This window comes from Chiroxiphia lanceolata, chromosome 1 (genome assembly GCF_009829145.1).
Source record: "Chiroxiphia lanceolata isolate bChiLan1 chromosome 1, bChiLan1.pri, whole genome shotgun sequence".
NCBI lineage: Eukaryota > Metazoa > Chordata > Aves > Passeriformes > Pipridae > Chiroxiphia > Chiroxiphia lanceolata.
Window position 1 is genome coordinate 127,686,412 of NC_045637.1, and position 27,333 is coordinate 127,713,744.

The window sequence follows — 27,333 nt, forward strand, 5'->3', positions numbered from 1 at the left end:
AGCAGCACATTTCAGAGCTTGTACTGGGACAGCCACAGCTGAGCTGAAGACCTCGTTATGCAAGCAGCAGTTAAAAATCAAAGCTACCTAGCATGATGCAGACTAGAAGGTAAACCCTTACTGCAGACACACTCAGTCAAATTGGGCTCATTACAGTGGTGGCAATAAAAGCAATGAATCTAGTTGCATTGGACTACCCATTTTTGTTCCCTCTATACTCACAATCCAAAAGGAAAAGCAGAAACTTCTTCATATACTGCTGTGCAAGTGAAGAAAAGATTTATTCCCTGATACAATAACAATTGTATCCTGCACTACAGGATCAAAATGCAACCTTGGTGTTTTTCCTGCTCTTAATCGTGTGTCAAGGTTGCTACAAAACAACAATTGCACACAGATGAAAAGTCTGGAAAACAGATGCAGGAGCGAGGCCAGCACATCCCTGCCGCTCAGAGCCTGTGAAGGGGGTAGCAGTTGGGCTCCCAATAGCCATCCCTGCAGCTGGCCTGTGTCCTCCCTGTGGTGGCATAGAAGTCTGACTCATCTGCATTGCACCTTAGCCAGATAAGAGGTGCAAAGTGTAGCTGCCCTGATCGATGCTCCCAGCTCACACATAAGCTTATCAGAATCCCCGTGCAAAGCCTCCAGTGGTAAACCCAGGATGAGCTTGGCAGTAGGAGCTGGGGCCAAGGGACCATGCCAGCAGGCTCCCACAGTGCCAGCCTGGCACAACTGCAGCGGGCTGCAACCCAATGCTGTGATTCCAATCAGGAGCAGAAGGTTGGGCTCTAATTGTCAACCTGTGTTCTTTTCATAAAAGTTATAGGTATAAAATGTGCCACATCAGAGCCAATGTGAAAAGTCTGTATAAGGAAGTAAAAAGCCAGATGCAGGACTGTTTTTATCCTTCAAAAATCTCCAGTGCACTGGGTGCTACCTCCCCATCTGAGCACAGCCACGTCTGTACTCAGACCCACAGGGAAAAAAGTCTTTGCAAGGATATGGGCAGACCATTCAAAGGGGTCAACACAGCCAGCATGTCCACAGGCTGGTGGCTCAGCATCTGGCATGTTTTGCTGCCTAGGCAATAACTAGTTATATTGCATGTGACCACACCAAGTGTAAGCACCACCAAAAGTAATGTTACACCTGCATGCACTGCTAGCATTACTTCCTGAAATACGAGGCAATATTCTAACTCTATATACTCCATTTTATTGAAGGACTCCTTTATGACCCTGCTTTCCTCTTCCTGCTTTTTAGAGAACAAATGGGAAGAGCTTAATTTAGGACACGAATGCCAAATGACAATGCTTTTATTAGTATGTGGCCTGCAACAACTATTCAAGATTTGATAAAATTCATAAATTGGGGATTTTTTTTTCACTCTACTTTGATCAGCTCAGTTATGAAATCTAAAATCTATTTTTAAAGTAAATGGTTAAACTTTCTAAACATATGAGGAAGGGCCTTACTAGGGTTTTAGAGGCTAGGTGCATACGATCTTGGAATAGAAGTGGGTATGCAAAGCAGTGTGCTTGGCACCGTGCATAAACATGCAATTTGCTACATTTTTTTTTACTGTCTAGACACAGTAATTCTGCATCTTTCCTTGTTTGGTGCTGTCCCAGCTTGATGTTCATTTCTCACACAGAGCAGATAGTGTCAGTCACCCCACAGTAAACTCAAAAACCCAAACATTAAGTTCTTGAAAAAGTACTCTCAGATGATTAATTATCTCAGACTGTAATGTCCAATTAACACTGCTTGGATAAGGAAGGTAAAGGAATAAACTGGTCTACTATAGCCTATGTCTGTTTTCCTGTACTCAGCCCAATCCAATTTAGTTCCTGAGGTGTAAAAACTTTTTATTCATAGCTATATCAGCAACTGGTTTGCATATTACAATACCTCTATGAGCCGGTCTGGTTCACTCCCTTCTTCCACAGTAATTAATTTAGACCTTCCATTTCGTTCATTGTCCCGAATACCAACAGCAACTTGAGTAGCCTTCAGCCGCTCATATTTATTGCATGATGAGCCACACCACTGATAGATTTCCTAAAATAATGAATAGAAGACACACATTAGCAATAGGATTCAACATAGCAAAATTATAAAACTTATTTAATCTTACTGGATCTCAACCACCAGAACATCAGTGAACATCTTTCAGAAACACTTTCTAGCAGAGATTTGCATTAAATCACATAGATATTTGTAGTATCTATGACATAGTCTCAAACTGCACCAGGGGAGATTTAAGTTTGACATTAGGTTTGACATTCCTTCACAGAAAGGGTGATTAAACATTGGAATGGGCTGCCCAGGGAGGTGGAGTCGTCACCGCCCCTGGACGTGTTTAAGAAAAGACTGGACATGGCATTTTGTGCTGTGGTCTTGCTGATGTGGTGGTGTTCGGTCAAAGGCTGGACTTGACCTCAGAGGTCTTTTCAAACCTAATTGATTCTGTAATATGCAAGTAAGCTGCTGACTAAGGGACCATCCACCCCAGCTTTACCAGCTTTACAAGGAGCATTCAGACACTGCAGCAGCAGCTCTGCATGCTCTGGTGACAGCAGCCCCACCAGATATCATCCTGAGGGCCTTTGAGGCCTTCCTCTCATCTGATTTGTGAGAAACTGAGAAAATGATTCGAGCTAATTAAGAGAAAACAGTGTAAGGTCAATATGACCTGGAGAGAGAAAAGAAAAACAAATTGTAAAACTTAATTGGGCCCCTACAAAGAGGTAAAACAAGTTACCTCCCTTTTACCTCGTGTAGGATTTATAGTGAGAGAATTTTGTTTAGTTAGCTAGATAATAGCTCCTTTCTTAAAATTTATAGATAACAAGCAAACATCTGCTGAATGTCTGATTTAACAATATTATGCTTATAGATAACATTCTTGTTAAGAAATAATGTTTATACTCATGTACCTAACAATGTATAATGTTTATACTTATGTATAATGAATATTCATGTAGTAGCTGGAAATAAATGTAGAACAACTGTCTTCTTTGGGTGTGACAGGCGTTGGGAGTTGTTGAACCCCTTCCCTGATCACCCAGCGCTGATTTTGCTTTTATCATATAATAAATTCTGATTGGAAATTGCCCGATTGGGTTTCTATTTCTCACAAAACTTGGTGACTTCGCCCGACGTGATACCCTTTGTGTTCTGGGAGATACTTAGCGCCTGAGATAGGAGCGCGCCCGCTGTTTTTCAGCGGCCTATTCACAGGCCTAATATTTCAACAAGGGCCAAGGGTAACGCATGCATATGATAAAAGCAAGGAATTAAAAAGCTCCTGGAGTGCTGCAGCAAAAAGCCCATAATTCTTGTGCACGAAGACCCGAGTGAGAAAAACGGACTGTGAGTATCACTTCGGGGGGGCGGATAAAAAGGTCGGAGTGAATGAGTGAATGAGACGCAGCGTAGCTGTGAATCAAGAGTGGAGTCCTTCTAACCTCGTTTCTGTCTCGCCGCGAGGAGAGCAGCGGGTGAAGGGATGAAGCGGAAGAATTGATGAGGGGACCTCTGGGGTCGGTGAGAGTTTTTCAGGAAGGACCGCTGAGTCAGTGAAAAATCCTAAAAGGGATCCCAGAGGATCGGTGGGAAGGTAGGAAACTTTAGAAGGGACCTCAGGAATATGGGGCAGGGAATTAGTAAATTCAGTTGCCCCAGGAAGGAAAGGAGCAAGCAGGCATTGCCGGATATACCCTTAGACAGTCCTCTAGGGGTGGTACCTATTGGGTTAGTTAGCAGCTGCGGGAAAGTTTTGTGTTTTGTGTTCCGGGAGATAGGGAACACGGGTTCCTGAAAAGTTTGCTTAAAAGACTTGGGCCCTCGGAATAGTCGGAAAGTCACTTTTCAGGAGGCGAACGGGTAGTTCGCCATCCCAGGTCAGAACCAGTCAGCCTAGGGCTGTTTGGTTTGGAGGGGACGCCCTCCGGTGCTCTGACACTGTGGAAGAGCCGGTGGGGCTCTAGAGTCAGTGTGACTCGGTAAATAGCTGAGAGGTTACGTTAACAGCGTCGTAACCCCAAGGTAACAAATTCGAATCTCAGTTGTGTGACAGTGGTTTGTTTTTGTTTTGCAAGCATGGGTTGTGTGGATTCAAAATTTAAGATCCCTGAAGAATCCCCCCTAAGTCTGGTTTTAAAACATTGGAAGACTTTAACTGGTTCTGAAACAACTTTAAAGAAGGAAGAACTGTGTAGGCTGTCTATAAATACCTGGCCGTTGTTTGGACAAATGAGAGGAGTAGCATGGCCAGAATTTGGACCGTTTGAACTGAACGCAGTGTTTCAATTAATCTCGCTTTTACATGTAGAACAGAGGTGGCGGGAAATTTGATACGCAGAGTTGTTTTTATTCCTATTAACACGCCCTGGATTGGGGGTGGAAGATAAGAGAAACGAGAGCTCAGAAAGGGCAGAAAGATCAGAAGTAGAATTAGAAAAAGAGGGAAAAGATCGAGTTAAAACTACCCCCGTCTCACGAGTTTTATTTAAAAACATGGAGAATGGTGATGTAAATGTGTTAATATCACCGGATGGGAGAGAAAATAGCCCGGGAGCTGCAGGAGGAGCGGCCCCGGGACCGGCTCCTGCTGAGCCGGCAGGAGCCATTGGCGGACCCCCTGGTGTGGATATGGCTGCACCGGGAGGGATTAGGCAAATTAAGGCCTCTGGAGAAGTTAGCTCGGGTCCAGCGGGAGCAAGTCCTGTCGTTTTGGCTGGAGTACGCACAGAGGTGCAGGTGAAATCAGCTTTTGTTGAAGCTGCTTGCAGCGCGGCAGAGCAGAGCGAGAGTTATGCAGATGCGGCGGAGCTGGCTAGCCCAGAGATAACATCTAGTTTAGTTGCAACAGGAGTAATAGCAGGAGAAACTTCTGGCCCCACAGGGGCAATGGTTGCGGAAGCTGCCCTGCCTGTTCCAGTGAGCGGGGAAGCAGTCTGTAGCTCTGCAGCAGCTAGTAGCTTTGCCGGGGCAGATAAAGTTGTCATAGCAACAGCAGAAGTGAGCTCGGGAGTAGAGGAACAAGTAACAGCTGAAATTGATAGTTGTATCGGTAACGGAGTAGTGAAGGCTGAAAATTCAGCTTTTAGAAAGATTGCTTTTGATGTAGTAACATCAGAGAAAGTTATTATAGATGCGGCATCTGTTGTAGAAACAAGAGAAATTTTAGAAGTCACAGCGAAAGCACCGCCAGAATTGGCCAGTGCAAACGCAGAAGGCGTAGGAGTCGCTGATCTAGACAGTGACAGTGAAGCGAAGGCGTCGGCCCCAGGGGGGGTGACGGCCCCAAATGTAGAGGTGTTTGTGAGAGCGAGTAGCCCAGCACCACAGATGGGTGCTCAGGCAGTTGATTTAATCGGTGGCGATAGCAATACGAGAGTTGTAAGAACGGAGTTGCATGCCCCGAGTGCAAGACAGACCCTAAAGTTTACGGCGGACTGTGCTGTTGTAGAAACAAAGACAAGAGAAATGAGTTGGGTCAAAATGTGTGAAACCAGGCAAAAAGCAAATGAGTTGCCCAGACTTTTCGAACAGATTGAAAGATGTTGTTAGAAAATATATTGATATTGATTTAGAATCAGACTTGGGAAAGAGACACCTGGTATACCTGTTTGTGGGACAGCCCACAAACGATATAAAGAGGAAATTATTAGAGATAGCTTGGGCAGTATATCAGAACAGAGAGCAGAAAGCTAGTACGGTGGGCGGAGAGGCGCTTATAGGAACAGCCATTGCCGCGGCAACGGAACTCCCGGCTCAGAGAGCAGGGGAGGCTTCTGGAATGGCCGTTACCACGGCGACGGAACTGGCTGGCGCCGTGAAGAAAAAAGTGTTACCTGTGTGTGATACAGTGAGAATGCGTGTGACAGGAAAAGATCCGGGGACAGAGAAAGCGAACTTAGAGCAGAGAGCGATCCCGAAGTTTAAAACTGTGGCGAGCACAATAAAGCGGAGACAGGAAAAGCTAGTCCTAGTTGTTGCTCTGACTAGTGAAGAAGTTTTAGTTCCTGCTAGTGTGGTCCAGGCAGAGACGGCAGATGCGAGTGCCGGGGCAGCGTTAACCACGCGCACAGAAAGAATGGGTCCAACTGCGGGACAGGCAAAATCTGGGTTTGATACAGGAGCTGCTGCCGCCTTTGCAGACAGAGCGGGGGCCGCAGCGGGGGCAAAGGCAAATTATTTCCTGGCTGTGGCCAGCACGAGCGGAGCAACTCATAACACCTTAGCGGCTGCGAGCAAGAGATCGGCTGGGGTGCAGAGGCTGCAAGAGAGCCTAGAATGGTGTCTGTGGCTGGAGTCCCAGCCCAACCTAACACAGGACCCTCTGGCTGCGCCACTGGGGGCGAAGACGGAGTTGTTGCTTCCACTCCAGCCCCCCCAAACCTGCATAATCCGTGCCCTCCCATCAGGCCGAAAGGGGGGAGGGGAAAACAAAATCAGTGTAAATTCCCGGCGAACACAAAAACTAAAACCCGCCGGTGCAAAATATGCCATAAGATGATAAGGTGATGCTTTGAAAACTGTGGGAGCTAAGTCTAAGGGAAAAGAAACTACCTACTAACCCTTGCATCCTCTGTCTTTTAAAACTGCCACAGGCTCACAACCTGTGAAAGAACATTTCTACCCTAACTCAGTAAGGGGGGAATACTGATTTGTCTTAAATATAGACTAACAATGTGTCAGAAGTTAGCTGTTCACAGACAGTTTGTTCCAGCAACCAGACCTGAAGCTGTACCACTAAAATTCAAGCTGAGAAGTCATGAGAACAACTTTTATGCAGGAGTAGACAAATGTCTCAACTGCAAATGAAAAACAGCACCATTAGATTTCAAGATACATAAAATAAACCCTGGGGATTGGGTCCTAATAAAGAGATGGAAAGAAACTTCTTTAACCCCATTTTGGGAAGATCCCTTCCAGGTACTGCTCACGACAGAGACCGCAGTGCATACAGCAGAACGAGGGTGAGCACACACGACCAGAGTGAAAGGACCTGTTGCTTCACCACCCCTGAAAGAGTGGACTGTGTCATCAACGCCTGGGGACCTACGACTTAAACTCCAAAAAAGACCTTTATGAATTCATCACCTGAATGGAGAAGACATATCGAAGGCTGGAATGAGTTATCCCCAGAACAAAGAGACTTAAAGGCCCGAGAGGTATTTCCTGAAAGTTTCTGTATAAAACCTAGCCAAAGATCTTGGTTTCAGTTAGTCCCAGGACAAATTCTTAGGAGACAGCGGTTTGTTTCCTGGAAAGAAGGAGCCATCCCCTGGCAGAGTGGGGGGTCAGGTGCATATTTTACTAATCGCTTAGTTAACCCCATCCTTGTGTTAGCTTGTGACCTTGAAAAAGAAGACATATACATTGCCCTGAGTGTCGTGACACGCAGGGAGATCCACCCCAATTAGAGTCAGTACAGATAAATAAGCTGTTTTGTGGGTGGGAATTGTTATTACCAGTAAATTGGGAAATATTTGAAACTGACTGGTATGCAGCATTAAGGTACAGTATGATGAAATTTTCTGGAGAAACAGCCCAAATTGACTGCCCGCTGGATGACTTTAACTTTATAGACCCCATGTAAAGAATGTCACAATGGCTAACAATTTATATATTGATTAATTAGTGGGAATAATAATTCTGTTGACAGAATCCGTTGTTGTGAGATAAAGTGAACCTTCACCTGGAAACGAAAAACTGGGCCTTAATTAAATTAGAAAACCTAAAAGGGGCAAGACCAGGTTAACCTCTGAACCTGCCACTGACAGCCAGCCACGGGATGCAACCCCGTTCGGGCATGGGCCGTGGAGGCTTAAGTTATGCTGGACCCTTTTGGATACTCTGCTGCTTTTGGGCTCACGTCCTGTCTGACAAGTGTACAAAATGCTACTAAACTACACGATATAAAGGCCGTATGATTCAAAGCTTAAGCTATCACTCATTTGTCAACAAAGTCTGCTATGACTATAGACAACTGAACACTTGCAACACGGGTTCTCGGCAACTATGGGTAGCACAAAATTTAGGAAAAGGGGGAACCAGGCTGGGACTTAGTTGTCCTAAGGGAGAGGAATGGATTTGTTTCACTCAAGAAGGCCATTGGGACATTTCTGACGGTGGTGGAATGCAGGACTTGAAAAGGGAGGAAATAATAAAAAAGAGGGTGCAAACTACATTAAAAGAAAGAACACAGGGAAAGCCTTCCAACACAGGTGACTTATACCAGAAATTGAAAGACAAACTAGGAGAAGATTGGCAACTCCCGGGTTATGGAACTAACCTATATATTGATCTAATGGAACATATTATTCAAACCTTAAATTTATCCAAGTGCTGGATTTGTAGTGGACCTTTGATGACAGAAGAGTGGCCCTGGAAAGGTACTGGTCTCACCCCATGGGAAATTTTAAAATGGAATCACTCCCAGAAAGCATCAGAATCTAGGCCCCAAGGTTGGATTTTAATTTCTGATGTGGTTGGGCAAGAATGCATTGAACGGAGAGGTAGGGAAATATATAAAACCAAAGTAGGAGAGTCCCCATGCCTATCAGTGAAAATAATCAATACCACAGGAGAATACTGGTGGCCAAAAGAACCATTAGGGTATTGGACTAACAATATGACTGCAGACTGTACCTGGCATGATGAAGCTCAAAGCTGGTGGTGTAATGAAACAAATTTAAAAAAAAACCCTTTTGAAGAGCATGAGAGAATTAAAAACATATTGGGACCAAGCAGGTAGTACCGATTTAGAATGGGTAGCTCCGGAAGGATTATTCTGGATATGTGGAAAGCGAGCATATACACAGCTCCCTAAAGACTGGAGAGGAGTCTGTACACTAGGTATAATCCAACCGGGGTTCTTTTTACTGCCCCCCAAAAAAGGTATGAGTTTAGGTGTACCTTTGTATGATGATTATGGAACCATACGCCGAGAAAAAAGGGATGACATTGGAGGAACCCAAAAGTGGTACGATGATGAATGGCCTCCTGAACGAATCATTGCTACTTACGGACCAGCTACTTGGGCCCAAGATGGGACCTGGGGTTATCGAACCCCCATGTACATACTAAATAGAATTATCCGCCTTCAAGCAGTCATGGAAATAGTAGCCAGTAAGACAATTCAAACTCTGGATCTAATCACAAGTCAGCAATCAAAAACTCGAGCAGCTGTGTATCAGAATCGGCTTGCCTTACATTATCTGCTAGCCAAGGAAGGGGGTGTGTGTGGTAAATTCAACACTTCAGATTGTTGTCTACAAATTGATGATAATAGACAGGCAGTTATGGATATTGCAAAGGATATCAGAAAACTGACTCATGTACCTGTACAAAAATGGAACTCTATGCTCGACAGCCAGTGGTGGGATAACTTGTTAGGAACAGCTTGGTGGAAGAAAGTAGGATTCTTTCTATTATGCGCGTTGGCCAGTATACTATTTTTACCATGTTTAATCCCTTGTTTCATTAGATTGATAGTTTCTGTAGTACAAAGAATGCAAATATCAACAATGCCGACAGATCCAAAGACGGCTCAAAGTGCCAAGGTACTGTTAGTCACCAGAACTCCACCTTCCCAAGATGAAGAAAATGTCAAATTAATATTGTCCAGATTAGAGCAAAAAAACTCGAATCAATAATTTTATAGAAAGAGAGGAGGGATTGTGAGAAACTGAGAAAATGATTCGAGCTAATTAAGAGAAAACAGTGTAAGGTCAATATGACCTGGAGAGAGAAAAGAAAAACAAATTGTAAAACTTAATTGGGCCCCTACAAAGAGGTAAAACAAGTTACCTCCCTTTTACCTCGTGTAGGATTTATAGTGAGAGAATTTTGTTTAGTTAGCTAGATAATAGCTCCTTTCTTAAAATTTATAGATAACAAGCAAACATCTGCTGAATGTCTGATTTAACAATATTATGCTTATAGATAACATTCTTGTTAAGAAATAATGTTTATACTCATGTACCTAACAATGTATAATGTTTATACTTATGTATAATGAATATTCATGTAGTAGCTGGAAATAAATGTAGAACAACTGTCTTCTTTGGGTGTGACAGGCGTTGGGAGTTGTTGAACCCCTTCCCTGATCACCCAGCGCTGATTTTGCTTTTATCATATAATAAATTCTGATTGGAAATTGCCCGATTGGGTTTCTATTTCTCACAGATTGAATGGGTAAGATTTGTACATGACAAGGAAAGTGCAATTCAGCCAAAATGGAGCATAAGCCCAAGGCACCTCTCAGAAAGGAGAGCCACCAGAATCAGCCTAAGACAGGTCACCTGATTCAGTCATACCACAGACCAAGGACCCCAATTTTGGCAATTCTCATTATTCATCGTGAACTCGAAATCATTTCAAAATAAAGAATTTAGACTTCAGTCTTGATGAAAATTATTACCAAGAGGCAGAACATAAGCTGTAGAGCCACTGGAGGCTGAGCTGGAAGGAGCTAGTCAAATGAAATAACTGATCTTGGCTGATTGCTTCTCCTGGAAGAAGCAATTTGATTCTTCACACAACTCTATCAAATAGCCCAAATAGTAGAAATTACACAGTAATTTTCAACTTTTATTTAAAGTTGAACTGGTTTGTGAAATGCAAATAAGGATTTAATCAGAGCTCTCACTAAGTTACTGGGGGTTAGTTTTGCAATGCATATACAACTGTATAAAACTTGCATTTGAGACAAAAACGTTTCATCCAAAATACCTTTTTAAGCTATTTCTGCTGATCACTATTGTTCTTTAATAGTATTTGAAATGGTAGTTTGAGACAAGCAAGAGCTGAAGTGCAGCTTCTCAGTACTAGCAGACGCAAATTTTTAGGAGATAACTCATGTTGATGCAATCTGTATGCAAAACAGTGCTAGTAACTTCCAATATTTATTCTTGACAAGCTCAGTGATATCACTGTTCCATTCCAAGTTCCCTTCCCTTCAGAAGCATCTTCAAAGACAAAGTTTTAAGCTTCATTAGAATTACACCACAGGTTCCCAGAACTGTATCCTTTTCAACTTGAAGATGTTTATGCAATGAAAGCTGTGAAGTTTTCAGCTTGCCCTTACCAACTTGACTGTAGGCTTAAGTTCTGGTTTAAATACTGGCGGTTTACTAAGTATCCAGAATCTGGAGACATACTTGGCTTCAGGTTTGAACCTTATCTTAAATCTGACTTTCCACATTTACCCAGAAAAAAAGATACTGTTTGTACTTAGGGAACAGAATTTTCTAAAGAATTTAATGTAGAGGAAGTAAAAAGTTTCAATTTGAGTAGATTTTTTTTGGTACAGTTGTTATTGCCATGCACTTCTTCAGCCATCTTCTAAATTTTGGGAAACTTTTCATAGAGACTCCTCAGTTTCATTCTCATCCTGGCCTACTTCTTACTAATTGATCTTATTTGCAATTATGTGAGAAAACAGGAGTCACTAGAGATAGTGCAGCAATAAACAGGAATTCTTTATTTCCCACAATCTATAGAAGCAATAAGGAAGAGAAAGAAGTCATAATAGAGAACTAGCTGAGGAGGTGAGGCAGCTATTGCCTTATCTCACTGTGGATGCTGCACTTTGTGGAGATTACTCATTCAGCAACGTTAAAAGTTCAACTTCAGTTGTGCCTATCAGTCTTCTGTAGGTCTTTTGGCAGACAGCCATGCAACCTCAAACAAGCAGTCATATCTACAAAATGAATCATATTTGATGTACTGACCACAAAGGATATTGTGAAATTACAAAGACCTTTACTTCTTGGACAATAAGTTCACATTTTCTTTTCTTAGTATATACCTGGTGCACTGCACCCAAGCTACCCCACATTCATAGTTTATTTTCCCAGTTTGCCTTCAGTCAGCAAGTGACTAAACTGAGCTCTCCTACAGTCCACTGGCTCTAGGCTTCAAATCAGCCTGAGGAAGGAGAAAAAAAAAAAAATCTGCACTAATGGACTTCAGATTTTTAGATTTGCAGATTTCATTATTTTCCTTATGGAGTCCACATTTGCACATAATAATGTAGCCCAAATACTTTTGTCATAAACTAAGTGTTTTATATTAGCTGTAACTTTGAGCAATCTTGTTGTAAGACTTCTGGTCTACAAAAATCCCTCAAAACAGCTTGGATCAACAAGCAGTATCTGGAAACATCCTTGATCTGGATTTTACAAACTTCTTCTTTCCTGGTTATTTAAAAAAATCCTGATTTTAAAAGCTAGAGAAACAAGAATCTGATTCTCTTCAGCACTAGAGAATAAAGACAGTATTCTTTATTAAAAGCCTGAAAGCTAAACTTCATTTACTATATAATCTAATAAAAGGAAACGAGCAGCCACAAGTCATGAAAATGTCCCCAAGTATATAATAGTTTACTGTATTTTCAATGAATGCTAAACAAATAGCTTAAGCATTCAGTGCTACAAGCTTTCAGGAGCTTAGATTTCATTAATTTTGTCTTCTGAAGTAAAATCATCTCATTTGTAATGCATCTAATTTTGAGGCCTCATGGTAGAGAAGCTCAGCTTGATATTCACAAGTTTGTCTTCCTGATATACCTTACCCATTTCAACTTCTAGACAGATTGGGTTTCTCAACAATTTCAAATCAGAAAAAGATTTTTAAAAGTTACAGCCACTTCCTGACAAGGTTAATATTTAGATCTGGATTTACCCAAAATAAAGACAGCTAGTTATCTAACTACTGAGCTTTTGGGTTGTATTTTAGTATTCCTGTATTTATTTTTAGACATATAAAGGGCTCAACTATGGTCAAAATATTAGCTCTAGCTCACTCAGTGCTTTCACAATTTCTTAGCTGTATGACACACTCACTATTTTTAGGCTTATTTTTCTAACTTTATTTTGAGTTAGTGGGCTGCCAAAAAAATGTTTCCATTAAAATGAAAACAGACTTCAAGTGTTCACTTGCCTCAAAATAAAAGGAGCTTCATTCATCAGTAATTCCTGTGCCAATCTCAGTTTATTTTCAGAAGTTTGTACTTGCAGTTTGGTTTTTTTAAAATCTCTTTAACAGAGTTTGAGAGAGATGCTATGGAAGAAAGCTATTCTGCCACCTTTTATTAATGGTTATTGATATAATTATGCTTGTCAGATCACAGTAGGACAATTAACAGCTGAGAGTGAGAAAATGTTATCATGAATACTCACAATGACCACCCCAGAGCTCCTGAGGGGGCTGGGAAGCTCTGTGCCATGACTACTGTGGTCATAGCAAGGTCTGTCCTCATCTGTCATTTTGGGGACACAGTTTGGTCTTCCAGTCAGAACATCAGGATTCACTGCTCCTGCTCACAGAATCACAGAACATGCTGAGTTGGAAGGGACCCTCAAGGATCATTGAGTCCAACTCTTAGCTAGCCCTGCACAGGACCATCCCCAAGAGTCACACCATGTAGCTTCCGGCCCACAAAATGACCTTGAAGAAGTCATATGATATTTCCACAGCTCATTAAAAATGACCCAACTATACAGAAGCATGCAGCAGCATGATTATGCATGGCTCATGTAACTCTGAAAAAGAGCACCTTGGCACTTTTCCCTACATGGAGGGGATTGTGAAAGTACACCTCCTGCTTCCTGGTCCAGCCCCAAATGGCACGTAGAGCAAGAGAAGGAAAACCAAACAAATAAAAAAAAATCACTCATTTCACAAGTGACATAAAAACCAATTTTCCCCTTCTAAACACATAGGCACCTCTGTATTCAACTGGCAGTCTGCTCAGTTTGGAGGCAAATGAAAACAAACTCTGCATCGTGACATCTTTTCTGTTGACATTAGCCAGGACAATGACAGCAAAACCCAAGAAGCTTAAATCCATGAAGAACTCATTTTTGCTCTAGTTAAACATGTCCTAGACATGCAAGTGTTTTAGACCTATATCTTTGTTGAAATACCTACTAATTTCCAGGCTCCTACTGTAATTGCTGATTTGCATTCTCTTAAATTAAGAGACATTACAAAGCTAAACAAATTAAATAGGTTTCAAAACTCTAACTTGAAGCAAGTTTGTGGTAAAACTTCAATTTTTGTAGAAAATAATGAAATGTTTAAGAGATTTAGTCTCAATCTTAAAATATTAAAATAAAAATTCAATCTTTCATTAGGGAAAGCACATAAGCTGGTGTGCCTCCATTCACTGTTTGCAGGCCCTGATACACCCAACCTGTCCACCTTTGTCTGCATCTACACCAGCATATGCTCCCAGAATGTAACTGCACCTCAGCTGAAAAAAAAAAAATAAGAAAATAATAAGAATTACCACTCTTAGTTCAGAGATAGCTAAATTTATAGTGTGGATCCTGTCACATCAACATAACATAATTCATGTTGACTTAATGTATGTCAGTCAGGACGCTGTCTTCTCTTCCTCTAAATCACAGCATTAGGAGCATCAGAGGCTCAGCTACAAAGCAGAAGGACTTAGCACAAAAGAAAGGTCTTCAGCTAAATCTGCTCACTCCTGTGAAACACCTTACTACATTAGCTTTACCCAAAACAAAAAGGCTAAAAGCAAGAAAAGAATGTTTGTAAAGTTATAACTGCCTTAATTCCTCTCTCTCTTTGGCTCATCTGCTATTCAGAAGCAGATCAGAGTCCAGACAAATAACCACATAATACAGAAAGCCACTGTAGTGGTTTCACAGCAGGTAGAAGAAAGGCTGATGAGGTTTGTAAAGAAAGGTGGGTCAGAGAGAAGTTGTGATGTTGAAGTGCCCAAAGGACCCAGCACTTCTAATGCTCACCTTCTAAGGGAAGCAGAAAAAAAAAACCCAGCAAAGCTACAGTCAGATGGAACATGCATAAATACTGGCAAAGCTTTTATATATATCATTCTACTATCAAAATGATTGGCATGCACTCAACTGAGACTCCATTCTCTTCATAGTCATTGATGAACAGCTGTTCAGATAAGGCATGAGTTAATTTTATCTGAAACTCTTCTTTGTTAAAGTCTAGTCCCTTAATTAAAGTCGACAGGTTTAAAGGAAAAAAAATGCCAATACAAAACACAAACTTGGAAAAAAGTTTACATATAAACTACAAGCAACAGAAATGCTTTCAATGCCCCCAATTCCAGGTATTTGTAAAACAATTGCATATTACCTTGGTGTTCATATTTCAAACACCAAATGTTTAGAAATAAAACAAGAATGTGGAGCTTTTCTTTTCCTGATTTACTTTTTTGTACTTAAAGTCCACACAGTGGGGAAAATAACCGAACTGTAAAACTGAATAAAAATTACTAGGATACAGCACTTTTTGTCAGTTCACTGACATTCAGGTTTTTTCTAGGAACTGATGATACATATTAAAGAAGAATATTTGAATTCAACCAAGTTCACATAGCCTTCCAAAAACATTAGTCTTCTTAAATTATTCAATTTCTTCCCTGTCTTGATTGTTGAATTGTTGATACAGGGAGGGAGAAGAAAAAAAACCTCATTTCACATATCCATCAAATCTGCCTCTGACATGTGTTGAAACTGTAATATAGTGAACCATTGAAAGTTGTGGAGTTTTGATAATCCAAAACAAACTCTGGATTCATTCAGCCAGAATGCTGCTGAAGCCACCATGAGCCTGGTCCTAGTATAATTACAATAGTGACTTTGTAACCAGTCCTGGAATATCCCATTTGACTCAAATGGAACAAATTTTCAGACTAAAAATAAAGTTAGCTATAGCAGTGATGCAGTTAGTACATTCATTTTTCCTCTCACAACTCTTTTGCTAGTATGTACTAAGAACAGCTGGTGCAATACCACAGTGCATTAAGGGGTGAATGCCAGAAGGGCATCAATTCTAGATAACAGCAGCTCAATCAGCAAAACATCTGGATTTCTACAACATCAGGAAGTAAACTAACTTAACCAAACCCCTGTGCATGCATGTATGTCCTGTCCACCTGAAGCTTAAAGGATGGTCTCTGGTCCAATCATTTTTTTGTGTACAAGCAGGGGTGAGGAGAAGCTTTCCAGTCCATAGAGTATGAAGGAAAAATCCATACTCTGAATAGCCTAACTGAAGTATAGGGGTAGAAAAGGGTTTAATATTTCTTTTTCCATCTGATGACTTTGACACTATAGCAATTTACAGAATGCTGGATTTAACACTACTAGAGTTGTAAAAGTAATTGGTTCACAGAATTACAGAAAAATTACAAAAAAATTGTTTATCAAGATATACATTGTATAGGTACAGCCACAGTTTAATGTTGTTAATAAGTTCATAAAGTTAATAAGTCTATAAAGTTAATAAAGAATGAAATCAGTTCAGTTCTTCAAGCTCTGCTACTTGTTTAGCAGCTTCCTGCTACAGTATGAGCAATAGTTTAACCCTAAGCTGGAGGAAACTGGGGAAGAGGTTGTAGGAGAAATATGTGAATGGAAAAACATGGAAAAATTACCTGAGTCAGTTGTTAGTGCCAGGGAAAGCAACTAGAAACTTAAAGTGATGAACTGCAAAATGCAAGAATCTACTCTTCCAGTCCTGTTTACACCTAAAGTGACTTTACTAAAGCAGTTAATGCGCTGATTGTGAATTGTTTTCTCCAATGGAAGAGAAGCAAAGCCACTGAAAGAGATAGTGCAGGCAAGAAGGCAAGGAGATTAGAGGCAAGCAAAACAACTGTGCTTAAGGTTGACGTGCTGAATCATACCCCAGTCATAATTGTAAAGCAAGTATTTGTTCTCTTGGTCTTTTACTGTTAAAAAGCAGAAGTTAGTTTTCTTTCTGTAAACATAATTTAATCCATACCAAGTTAACAGCTTTTATGAAAAGCAGCTGCCATAAAAAGCCAACATTTTTGCTTGATGTATTTTTTCTAGTATCTGTGCAAGGCAGCAATTTTGTCTTCTTTTGACATACCTATTATGTCAGGAGTTCAAAATAAGAAGATACTGACAGATATGTCACAACAGCTCTATTCAGTCTCATACTTTTGAGTTCTAGCATCATCATTTTCCCTTGGAGCCCTTAAAAAGTACATGCTTTCAAATCAGCAACCTCTTGGCTGTATATAAATCAGTTTATAAGCACCACTGTAGGAATGAGAAGAATGGACAACTGAATATAGTTTACCTTCAGTTTTCACTTAGTTTGAGCTACAGTTATCACCTCACCATCTGCACTCTTCCTTTGGCAGAAGGGTAGTGTCTCACCCGCAGAACTTTTATTGCACTGACAAAACTTTTCAACTGCAATCAGGCCCAAGCTCAAAACTGATTGGTAGTTATCACACATCCTTCCTCACACCCTTATTTTAACAACTGTCTCTTAATTTCTTCAAGGAGGCTGAGCGGTGCACAACCCTGTCCCTGCACTCTGCAGTCACTTAGCTCATGGCACTGCTGCTGCCTCCCATCAAGAGGTAAGTCAGACAGAGAGAATCAAGTCTCACATTTTACAAAGCTCTATCCAAACAAATGCAGAGAGGATATTTTTGCTGGTCATTAAGGATACAACTTTAAACAGCTCTGATACAGCAGAGCTTCCTGAATTGAGTTGAGAAGCTTTCAATAAAATCAGCTGATCACTTCATGTTGTTTTATTGTATTGTTACTCCCATTACTTCTGCTTCACGTTTTCATAACTACACAAATTATCATTCCAATCTCAACATTTCAGTTTTGTAAGTCACCAGCATACAACAATGTACATAGGGTGAACTTCACAATACTGACAACTTTCCTTCCTACTTTAAACCAAGAAAATTGACAAAAGATGAAAATCTTCAGCACATCTTATCATAAATATAAACATATAGAGTATATTTACATATGCATCTAGATAAATCCTAAAATAGCCTGTGAAACTGTGTGTATGTTATTCACTAAATGGCACAATGATTCAGCTTTTTTCCTCACCTTCTGTGGTCATTTTCCATGCCCTCCCATGCTCCTTGCTGTTTTGAGAATTGTTTTGGAGATGAAGGAGGAAAAATGGATGTGGCCGACGGAAGGTGGCTGGAGGATGGTGTTATAGAGGAAGAGCTGCATCTGGAGGTAAAGGGGAAATACAGAGCAAGGCCAGACAGTTTATGGTGGCCAACAACTGTCAAACTCATCCTGGCACCTCTCAGGTTGGATACCAAGAATAGTTCAGGACAGGACAGGAAGTATGGCAGAAGATAACAGCTTCTGGGAGGATTTGAGCAGATCTATGCCAGGATAGGACACACTAAGCAGCACCTGACACAGTAAGGTGTGTTCTACTCCAGGCCTTCTCAGCAACTGCCCTGCACTTGTCTTTCCTGCCCTGTCCCTAAGGCTCTCTTTGGAGAGATCCCTGGGTTAATTAAAGGGGTGTCATGGAAAACCCTTGTAGAAAAAAAAGTAAATCTTTAAATCAGGGTCTGGCACTCCAGGCACTCTCCTGGATCATGCATTGTACAGGAACATCAGTGTAGTGGCCAACACTCTCAGTTCATGATGTTACAGAAGACTGCTTGAACAAGAGGCTTCACATATTACCTGCAGCTAATTACTCCCCTCATATATCAGTGTTTTCTGCCTTCTGCAGATATTTTCTGTTCCAGTCAAAACAGTTCAAAGGAGGGAAGATTAGACCTGGGCAGGGTATTTGAAGTGCTGTAAATGTGGCTTGGTAACACATCAACCAAGGGTGTTGTGTGGGTTGTGCACATGCAAGACGTACCCACAGGATCCCAACTGCATTTAAGAGCAGGGTCAGGCTCAGAAAAGAGGTTTCCCAGGGTTGTGGAAGGGCTGCAGCAACAGCTTTTTGATTTGCCAATGGATGGGAAGTCCACATTGCACTCAAATGAATGGCACTAAATATGGCAACATTAATTCTTGTTCAAAAAAAAAAACAAACAAAAAACAAAACAAGAAAGAGTTACAACACTATTTTTCAATCTTATTTCCAGCCGAGGTTTGACTCTGATATCAAACTTAGAACTCTGAATCAAGGTAGAATAACTTGCACAGCAACATTCGAGGTCAGGATGAACAGAGCTCTGAGCAACCTGATCTAGTTGAACATGCCCCTGCTCATTACAGGGGGAATTGAACTGGATGACCTTTAAAGGTCCCTTCCAACCCAAACTATTCTGTGATCTAGGTATGAGGTGACCATCAGAACATGAACTGTAAATTTGCAAACGTAGTTAGAAATGCACACAAATACTTTTTACTTAAAGCATTATCCACATGAGGGAAACCTTAGTGACCAGTAACAATTTTATTCCTGATCATTATTACCTTCTGTAATTTCCCCTCATCTGTTCAAACCGTGGGTTTAAAATACTGCAGTAATTGAGCTCAGTGGGAAAACTGAAGTGATTTTTTGTTATATTAGATAAGTGGTTTGATAAAATCTAACAGGAAATGGACTGCACAAGCAATTTTGCAGTGCCATGGAGGTCATCCTTCTGGTTAGTTAAGAGACTGGGGAAAGTAAATCTTGGAAATTCTTCTTATTTGAGATACAATAATTCGATATTAAAAGCACTGATCATAAGCTCATTATTTTATGCAATTACTGCCCACTATTCTCAGATAATGAGTCAGTAGTGCCCTGCAATAAATCCCAAGACTCAAGAGCAATCCTATTTAAGATGACTTATTTCAATTATTAAGTAAAGGAATCTACTTGAGCCAAAATCCTTTTCATTTTTAAATGACCCTTACATTCAATTAAGAGGTCCTGTAAAGACTCATCTATTTACAATGGACCCATAGTAATGGAAAATTCCAATCTGAAATAGTTATTCTAGTTTGAAATATAGTTCATATAAAACTTGCTCAAGATTTCCCCTGTGACAATACATTTTCTACCACACCCATTTATCTACAGGCACTTCATCCTAAACTATGTCACACGTTGCCTTTTCATCTCCCACATGCATGGTCTGGTTTATATAATAACCTACGGTGAAGTAACTACTAGTGTCTGGATGCTGAAACACTCTTTACCTTAACTTGTCAATACATCCAAGAAAAAACATCCCTCTTACACAACTGACATGACAAGACCAAGAACTGTTATTAGTCATGTGATTTGACTGACATTTCCCATAGAGTGGTTAAAAAAAAAAAAATCCACATCTAATCTTTCTTCCTATGAAGGCACAGGGTTGCATTGCTGCTTGACCTCTGTCTTGTCAAACAGGAAGTCAGAAACCAGAGTGATGTTATACTAAAAAAAGAAAAAAGCTCATAATGTACACTCAGCATTAGATAAAGACTCTGAAGCCATATAACATTTAAATCGTTTAGTCACGGCACTCTCAAATCTCACCAAAAGCGATGAACCCCAGGCTATACAGGTTAACACTGCAATATATCCACAGTGCACTTCATCAGTATCATAGCCATGTCTGCAGCGTGACCTGAGTAAAACTAAGTAACTGTGGCACAATAAGGGCCAGGACAAGTTGAATTCATGAAGTACACCCAGTTTCACAGGGTGCCCATGGGAGGTTAACTCCAGAAAACTCATACAGCTTGAATGCAAAAGCAGCATTTTCTAGAAATGTTTAATTCCAACTCTGCCATCTCCCATGTGTTAACTCTGAAAGGGAATAGACGATTTGAGTCTTTTTTGCAAAGTGACATTGAGAGATAACTTTGGATACTGATCACCTGACTGTTTCAGATGATTAGATCACACTGATATAGGAGGAATAGGATACTGTTCAAAAAAACACTGGCTGGTGTTCCTTCTGAAGGCTGTGAATCATAATAAATCAAAGTCATATTGGTATCAAGTAATTACATCGATTATCTTCAACTGTTACACCAGTGGATGCTTTTCAGAGGAAAAAGCCAAATGTGCAACATGAGTTCAGAAGAGCTCATCTCATTTTTCAAAAGGTCAGGGGAACTCTGAAATCTCAAATAGCTCACCACTTCCTTGACAAACACTACAATTAAAAACAACTGCAGATACTATTTTCTTTCACATGCTTTCCATTTTATACACTTGACATATCAGGTGTGGGAATAATTTCAAATTGGTATCTAGCATCTAGGCTGGACTACATTTTAGATGCTACTTTTAGTATCAAAGTCTTAACATGTATTCTGAGGTGACAGTACTACAGTTCATCTAAAGCAAGCAAAATTATCTTCCCATCTCTGTCCATATTCTTCTGTGCTGTCTCTACTTGCTCTCAGCAGAAAGTCTTAAAGCAAGTGATTGCTCTTCAAGTGAACTCTTGAAATATTCAAATAGTTTCATAACCACTTTTGTAGCTATTTCTTTAGGGTGAATTGTCATGATCAAAGTTCTATACCTATGAAGAAATGCTCTTAAGTGAAGGTTGAATTTGTGTTTTGCTTTGAACACTAGCACTGATCCCAGGGAGTCAGTAGATAGCATCAAAGTCAGACTGGACTTACTGTGAACAGCTAAAGCTATTCAAACATCAGGACTGAAAAATCCAAATGCCTTTAATGGAAAAGAGATCTATTTCTTGAAAGATAATCCGTGCACACTTCAGGAAACATTTAGGGCAGTTTCAAACCTTCCAAATTACAAACTGATTTTGTAAAGCAGATTCTTTCTGTTGGTTTGCATGAGTGACTAAAATGCACAACTGATTTTTTGGGATGATTCAGACCTTATCAGGGATGCTGTATGTCTTATTTTCAGTGTATTTTGCTCTAGGAAACACTTACAGTTCCAAGGTCAATAATGAAACAATCTCCTTTGTTGAAGCTGGTCCAAGCCAGGGGGACTTCTGTGGCTCTTACAACTCTCCTGCCCTTGATATGCAGCAGCCTCTGGGCACTCAGATCATTAGTAACAACATGATTAAATCCAGAGGCAACACCACCTGCCTGAATAAAACAAAACAAAGCAGCCAGCTTTATTTCAGCTTGATTTCTGCAAACTTACCTTTTTTTGCTACAGATGAGAAGCTAGCAGAGGAAAAAAGTTTATGCAGCAAGAAGGAAGCCAAAATAATCCACTGTTGATAATAATCTAGTACTGACCACAGACCTGACAGAAACTGCTGCTGATGCTGAACTCTCAGGTGTGAGCCTTTAGCGAAGGGAGCAGATGTCACCGTGCTTCAAAGGGTTTTCAGATAAACAAGGAAAGGAAAAACACAGAATTTACAGCACTCTCTTGCATCCTGCAGAGGATGAGGTAACACTGAACTGCATTGTTAGGACAAAAGTCAGTAGGTTGTCAAATAAGGACAGGGGAAAAGCAGAGAAATACGCAGCTCCTTTTTAAGTTTTCCAAACTTGACTCTCAGAGGTCCAGGTGGTTTTAGTCACCAGTTATGTGTAGAGGTATGGGTAATTCCACAGCAGCTCTGTAATTTTATGAAAGGAATATCTGCAACTTAGGAGACAATGTAGCAAGGAGTACCAGACTGGGAAAGTGAGACCAAACTGTTGATTTATAATCTATAGTCATAAATATAAACATAATCCTGTAAACTGGCTTGGCTGTCTGTCTCTGTGAGGCAGTGTTCTCCACTCCTCCAGGAGATTAGACTTCGGTTTGGAACAGAAACTAGCTCTTGAAAGTACAAATAAAGATAAAATGTAAAAGACTGGGCACATGACTCACTCTTTTATGCAAGCAGAGTTAAAAGCTTCAAATTGGTTTTGTAGTCTGTGAGAAGTTACAAGCCTCCACAATGGGGAAAAAAAGGCTGACTGAGCCACATTTCCCCGAGCTCCTACTATGGGAAGATTCTCAGGAGATACATTACTTTATACTTAAAAACCCCCACAGATGCTGCAAAATAAAATAAAAAAAAAATTCCTTTCAAATATTCAGCTTCTGGAAGTGATACAAGAATGCTGACACTACCTTTTAAAAATATAAAATTTTTGTGAGAAGTATTTGGGAGTTTTTTTAATCTACCTTAGAAAAAAAATTGCAGTAGGACTGCAAAAGCACCATTTTTAGGCTTAAGTGAGGTTTTGGTTTTTTTACACTCTATTCATGTTTCTAACCACTTGAGCACACTGGGTTCTGCATTTGAACAAAATGATTCAGTCTACAACACAGAAGTGATTTCCACACGATTTAATACCTCCCAAACATAAAGAGTCCCTGCTCTGAGCTCCCTTAGACATACTACCATGAAATCTCAGAAGAGCTTTATTTTGGAGAAAAAATAATTGGGGAAGGTTTTCACATATCATAAGAGGCACTGGCAAACTAGCTGCTTCTTTCTGTACAAGCACTGGGACTCCTACAGTTTAAGTTGGGTAGTTCAGACCTAAGCCCAGTAAGCACTAAGTAACAATTTTTAAACTCTCCACTTACAAAGAAAAAGCTTTTTTTTTTTTTTACTGTGGGGGACAATGTTACATACAATTTTAGAATTCATTTTGACAAGTCTTTACCTTGTATTTGATTCCTCCCTTGAAGTAACCCACGAACTCAGTAGACTCATATCCTTGAATTTCTCTACTCTGCACAGGCTTTCCTCCCAAATAGTCATCCATTTGAACAGCAAAAATAGCTGCAGCTGTACTTTCATCCTGTGTGCATTCTTTTCCTGAAATAAGAGGAAATATTATGTCTATAAAGCATTAATATAACTTTGAATTATGTTGGAGAAATTGTTTCCGTGACAATCAGGCACTGCCTTCAGCAGGTGGTACAGCCAATGTTTATGTGGCAACAAAGCACTACATCATAACCTTGTTCACCATCAAATACATGATCTTCCAGACCATTTCTTGACTACATTTGTAGTAGAACTGCATTTATATGGGGGAGGAGGGGAAAGGTGAAAAATAACAAAGTTTGTCTTCTCTTAGCCTCTTTAAACAAAAGAATATTTCAGTTGAGTTTAGCATGGTAACTGTCAGTCACAATGATTTTAGGACTTTGAGTTGAAGTGCAAAGACAAAGGACGGTCATGTCAAAGGACTGTCTGGATGGTAAACTGGATATTTATGCTAAGAACAGCTCTCTAAGCTATAAAGCTAAAATAATTCAAAAGCAGTCCTCTTTGCGCAATAACGCAAGTAAGATAGTTTGCCTAGTACAGCTGGGAGAAAGAACAGCATCTATGGGGCTCTGATATTTGCTTCATGAGGTCACACTTTGTTTTGTACCTTTCAGAGATTAGCCTCTTCCCAAGACTGTGGCAAAGTAGCCTCTACCTAGTGTGCTGATGGCTTAATCATGCCACAAATCAGGCTGTATATTAAACCAAAGCTTTTGACATGTGCCTATACATTTTTGATGAACATTTTCAGCAGTTTTGATTGTGTCAAGGAAAGCACAAAGAGGATGAAGTCTGAAAAAAACAAGCTTCTCAAAAACTTTGGAAAAATACAGAAAAGTGAGGTCTTCCATTTAGATTTATTTTTCTGTCTAAATAAGAGGGAAAAGCTGGTATACAAGCAGCAGTTCTCAAGAGCAGCTTCTCACTTACATTAACCATTTCTCTGCTTCTAGGTGACTCAACAGAAAAGCAGCATAGAGCCCAGACAGTGTGGACAGAGATACCTCTCACAGGCTGCAGAAGAATGGGAAGTGTGTAGTGAGGTGTTGGTGTCACAGGAGGCTTGTCAGTAAGGTATTGGTAAAGAATAAAGCATGGGAGAGGAGGGACAGGAATGCCTAAGGGCAGGCCCCTCTGCTGGGGACAACAATTGCCCTATTCATGTTCCGGCAGTGTGAATGCCACAAGTCTCCCATCTCCCACCAACAGCCATGGTTCTCCCAGGAGCAATGCCACTACCACCACAGCTTTTGTGGAGGCACAGGTGATATGGAAGCCTCCAGAAAGCACCAAGGATGAAATAGGGAAGGGGTTCAAAGAATAATGGAGGCATAGGGAAGCAAAGAGCATTAGGCCTACCCAAAAAAGGTAAAAAAATAAGTTACTGAAAGCAGGATGTAAGACAACTTCTGGAAAAAAATGCCCATCACTCAATAACAGAATATCTTGCTATTTGGCAATATGCTTTTTCAGACCTGGGTACCACCTTAAAGCTGGTGGCAAAGTTTTGGGGGTTTGGGGGATGTTTTGTTTGTTTTTTAACAGGTTATTCATATCCATTAGGACTAGATCCTGATTTATTGCTTGCAAACAAATAACAGGGTTCAGGGTTGACAAAAAATGGTTTTTGAACAGTTTTAGAGATAAGAGTTACTACCAGGCTTAGTCTCACTGCTGCTATGCAATAAAATACTCAGAGAAACTCCATTTAAAAAAAGAAATAAAAAATCAAGTGGGCATCAGTCCAAGCATGGGTTATTCAAGTTTGTATGAAAAACAGATTTACCTCACAGTCTGATGCACAAACAGCCATAAATAAGGCACAGTATACAGGAAAAAGAACAAATTTTTACCAGATTAAGTCCCAGGTCACACGGACAGATCTTATGACTATGTCTCTGGGGAGAAGGGTTAAAAAAATAGTTAAAAAACACTATGCATGATTTTATTAAAGATATTAAGTGGGGTATAGCCAGTCTCACTTCCACAAGTAGCCTCATACTGGCACAGTACATGCTGTTTCCAACAGTGATAGTTTCAAGTCCAGACAGCTCCCTTAGATTTGGTAGTTTAGCTACTAAGGCATCTCTCAAGTGCCAGTACAGACAACTGAGCCAGGATATCTGAGCCAAGTTAAAAATGGATACAGCTACCATGACACAGATCTGCACTGATTGCTCAGCCATGCCAACATTGCTGCAGCACCTGAGTTAGCTTGTTCAGAAATGATCCAACCTCAACATCATTTCACTCTATGTGTGATATTTGGTAAAACAGTGGCTTTCCCGTAGGAAACTTCAGGATGACAGAACAACTATTGGGTCACTTTAACGCTGGGGTGCCAACCACAACTCAAGACTGTCAGCACGTCAGTCACAGACCATCTTCCCATGGTCTAGTCCTCCTTCTAACCCCCAAGCAAGGTATTAGGAGGACATTGTAACAGGAAAATTAGATGTTCTGCTTTTATTCTGAATTTGGGGGGGGGGTTGCTGAAGTCAGAATCCATTCACACTCAAAGCCACCATATGTGATTCCCACAATAACACACAACAGATGACAGGCAGGAGCAGAACTGTGTCACCAAATGGCAAGGCCCTTGTAAGTATCTAAACCCAAAGTCAGCAGGGTTTCCACCTATCTAACTTCACAAGAGTTCACAAAGGGAGACTTTATCACTCTCTACAACTACCTGAAAGGCGGCTGTAACCTGGTGAGGGTCAGTCTCTTCTCCCAGGCAACCAGCAGCATGACAAGAGGGCACAGTCTTAAGCTGCACTAGGGGAGGTTTAGGTTGGACATTAGGAATTTTTTTACAGAGAGTGTTATTGGGCATTGGAATGGGCTCCACAGTGAAGTCACCATCCCTGGAGGTGTTTAAGGAAACACTGCATGTGGCACTTAGTTGACATGGTGATGTTCAGCCATAGGTTGGACTCAATCTCAGAGGTCTTTTCCAACCTAGCTGATTGTGTGATTCTTTCTTTACATCCCAAAGTCTGATAATGACTGTTGTATCTGTCCAGAGACAGCTTATGGGAAGTCTTCATAAAAACCCTACTGCAGTCTTCCTGCCCACAGGTTATGCAGTCTTTGGTCATAAGGGAAACGTCTGGTGTACATACTAGCAGTGCAAATCAGTTAAAAATACCAAAGTGATTCTGTGGTTCTTGCCCTGCATGTGACTGGCTCTCCCCATACATCTTGTTTGAAGTTCTGATCTCTTGTTCATATTATGAGTGCAGCAGTGTTTGAGATTCTCCACCCTGCTACTGAAGTATCTTGCAAATAGTAAGGGATTTCCCAGCAGTGAGCCACCCTATTGCCACCCTGCCAGCTGCACAACAACAATAGATACCCGGATCACCTGAAGCCATTTACAGCAGCTGCATATCACAACATCAGCATGAAATGTGCATCAGCAGGTACAACTAAAGCTCTTTTGCCAACAGTAAAGCGGTTTTAATTACTGCAAATGTCAGTCACTGTTTTTCTTCACTTCCAAAGAATTGCAAAGAGTCCTTACATCATTCCCTGGGAAATGTCTACTAGACCTTAACTACAACATAAGTAGTTCTAGATTCATTAATGAAGGTCTGAACAGCCAAATTCTGCTATTAACTAGCAGCACTGCTGACAGAACTGCCACAAATTCATTTACATTGCCATCTGTGATTATTCTCTCACCAGAGACACACACAATCCTGCTTGCCATCTGAAAAACTCCTAACACATGCAAAACTAAACACACTTCAAGCATTTATACAGAAGCAATCCCAGCTTTATATGCTATTCTTTTTTCAGTGCATGCAAAAGTGCAATGAGAACCA

The 27,333-nt window shown here is 40.7% G+C and overlaps 1 protein-coding gene and 1 long non-coding RNA gene across 2 annotated transcripts in view; one reads left to right on the plus strand and one right to left on the minus strand.

Moving 5' to 3' along the window:
* The window catches only part of SCIN (scinderin), a 58,361-nt gene that overhangs the window by 29,929 nt on the left and 1,099 nt on the right, over positions 1 to 27,333 (minus strand). The window contains exons 2-4 of the mRNA XM_032706820.1: positions 23,391 to 23,545; positions 21,696 to 21,857; positions 1,912 to 2,061 (exon numbers count right to left, since the gene is read on the minus strand). Of these exons, the coding sequence (XP_032562711.1) occupies positions 1,912 to 2,061; positions 21,696 to 21,857; positions 23,391 to 23,545 (467 nt within the window). The remainder of the gene's footprint in view (positions 1 to 1,911; positions 2,062 to 21,695; positions 21,858 to 23,390; positions 23,546 to 27,333) is intronic.
* Positions 23,775 to 24,815, plus strand: LOC116796318. The gene is made up of 3 exons (XR_004360320.1): positions 23,775 to 23,933; positions 24,457 to 24,577; positions 24,713 to 24,815. It is a non-coding gene; the product is annotated as an uncharacterized LOC116796318 (long non-coding RNA).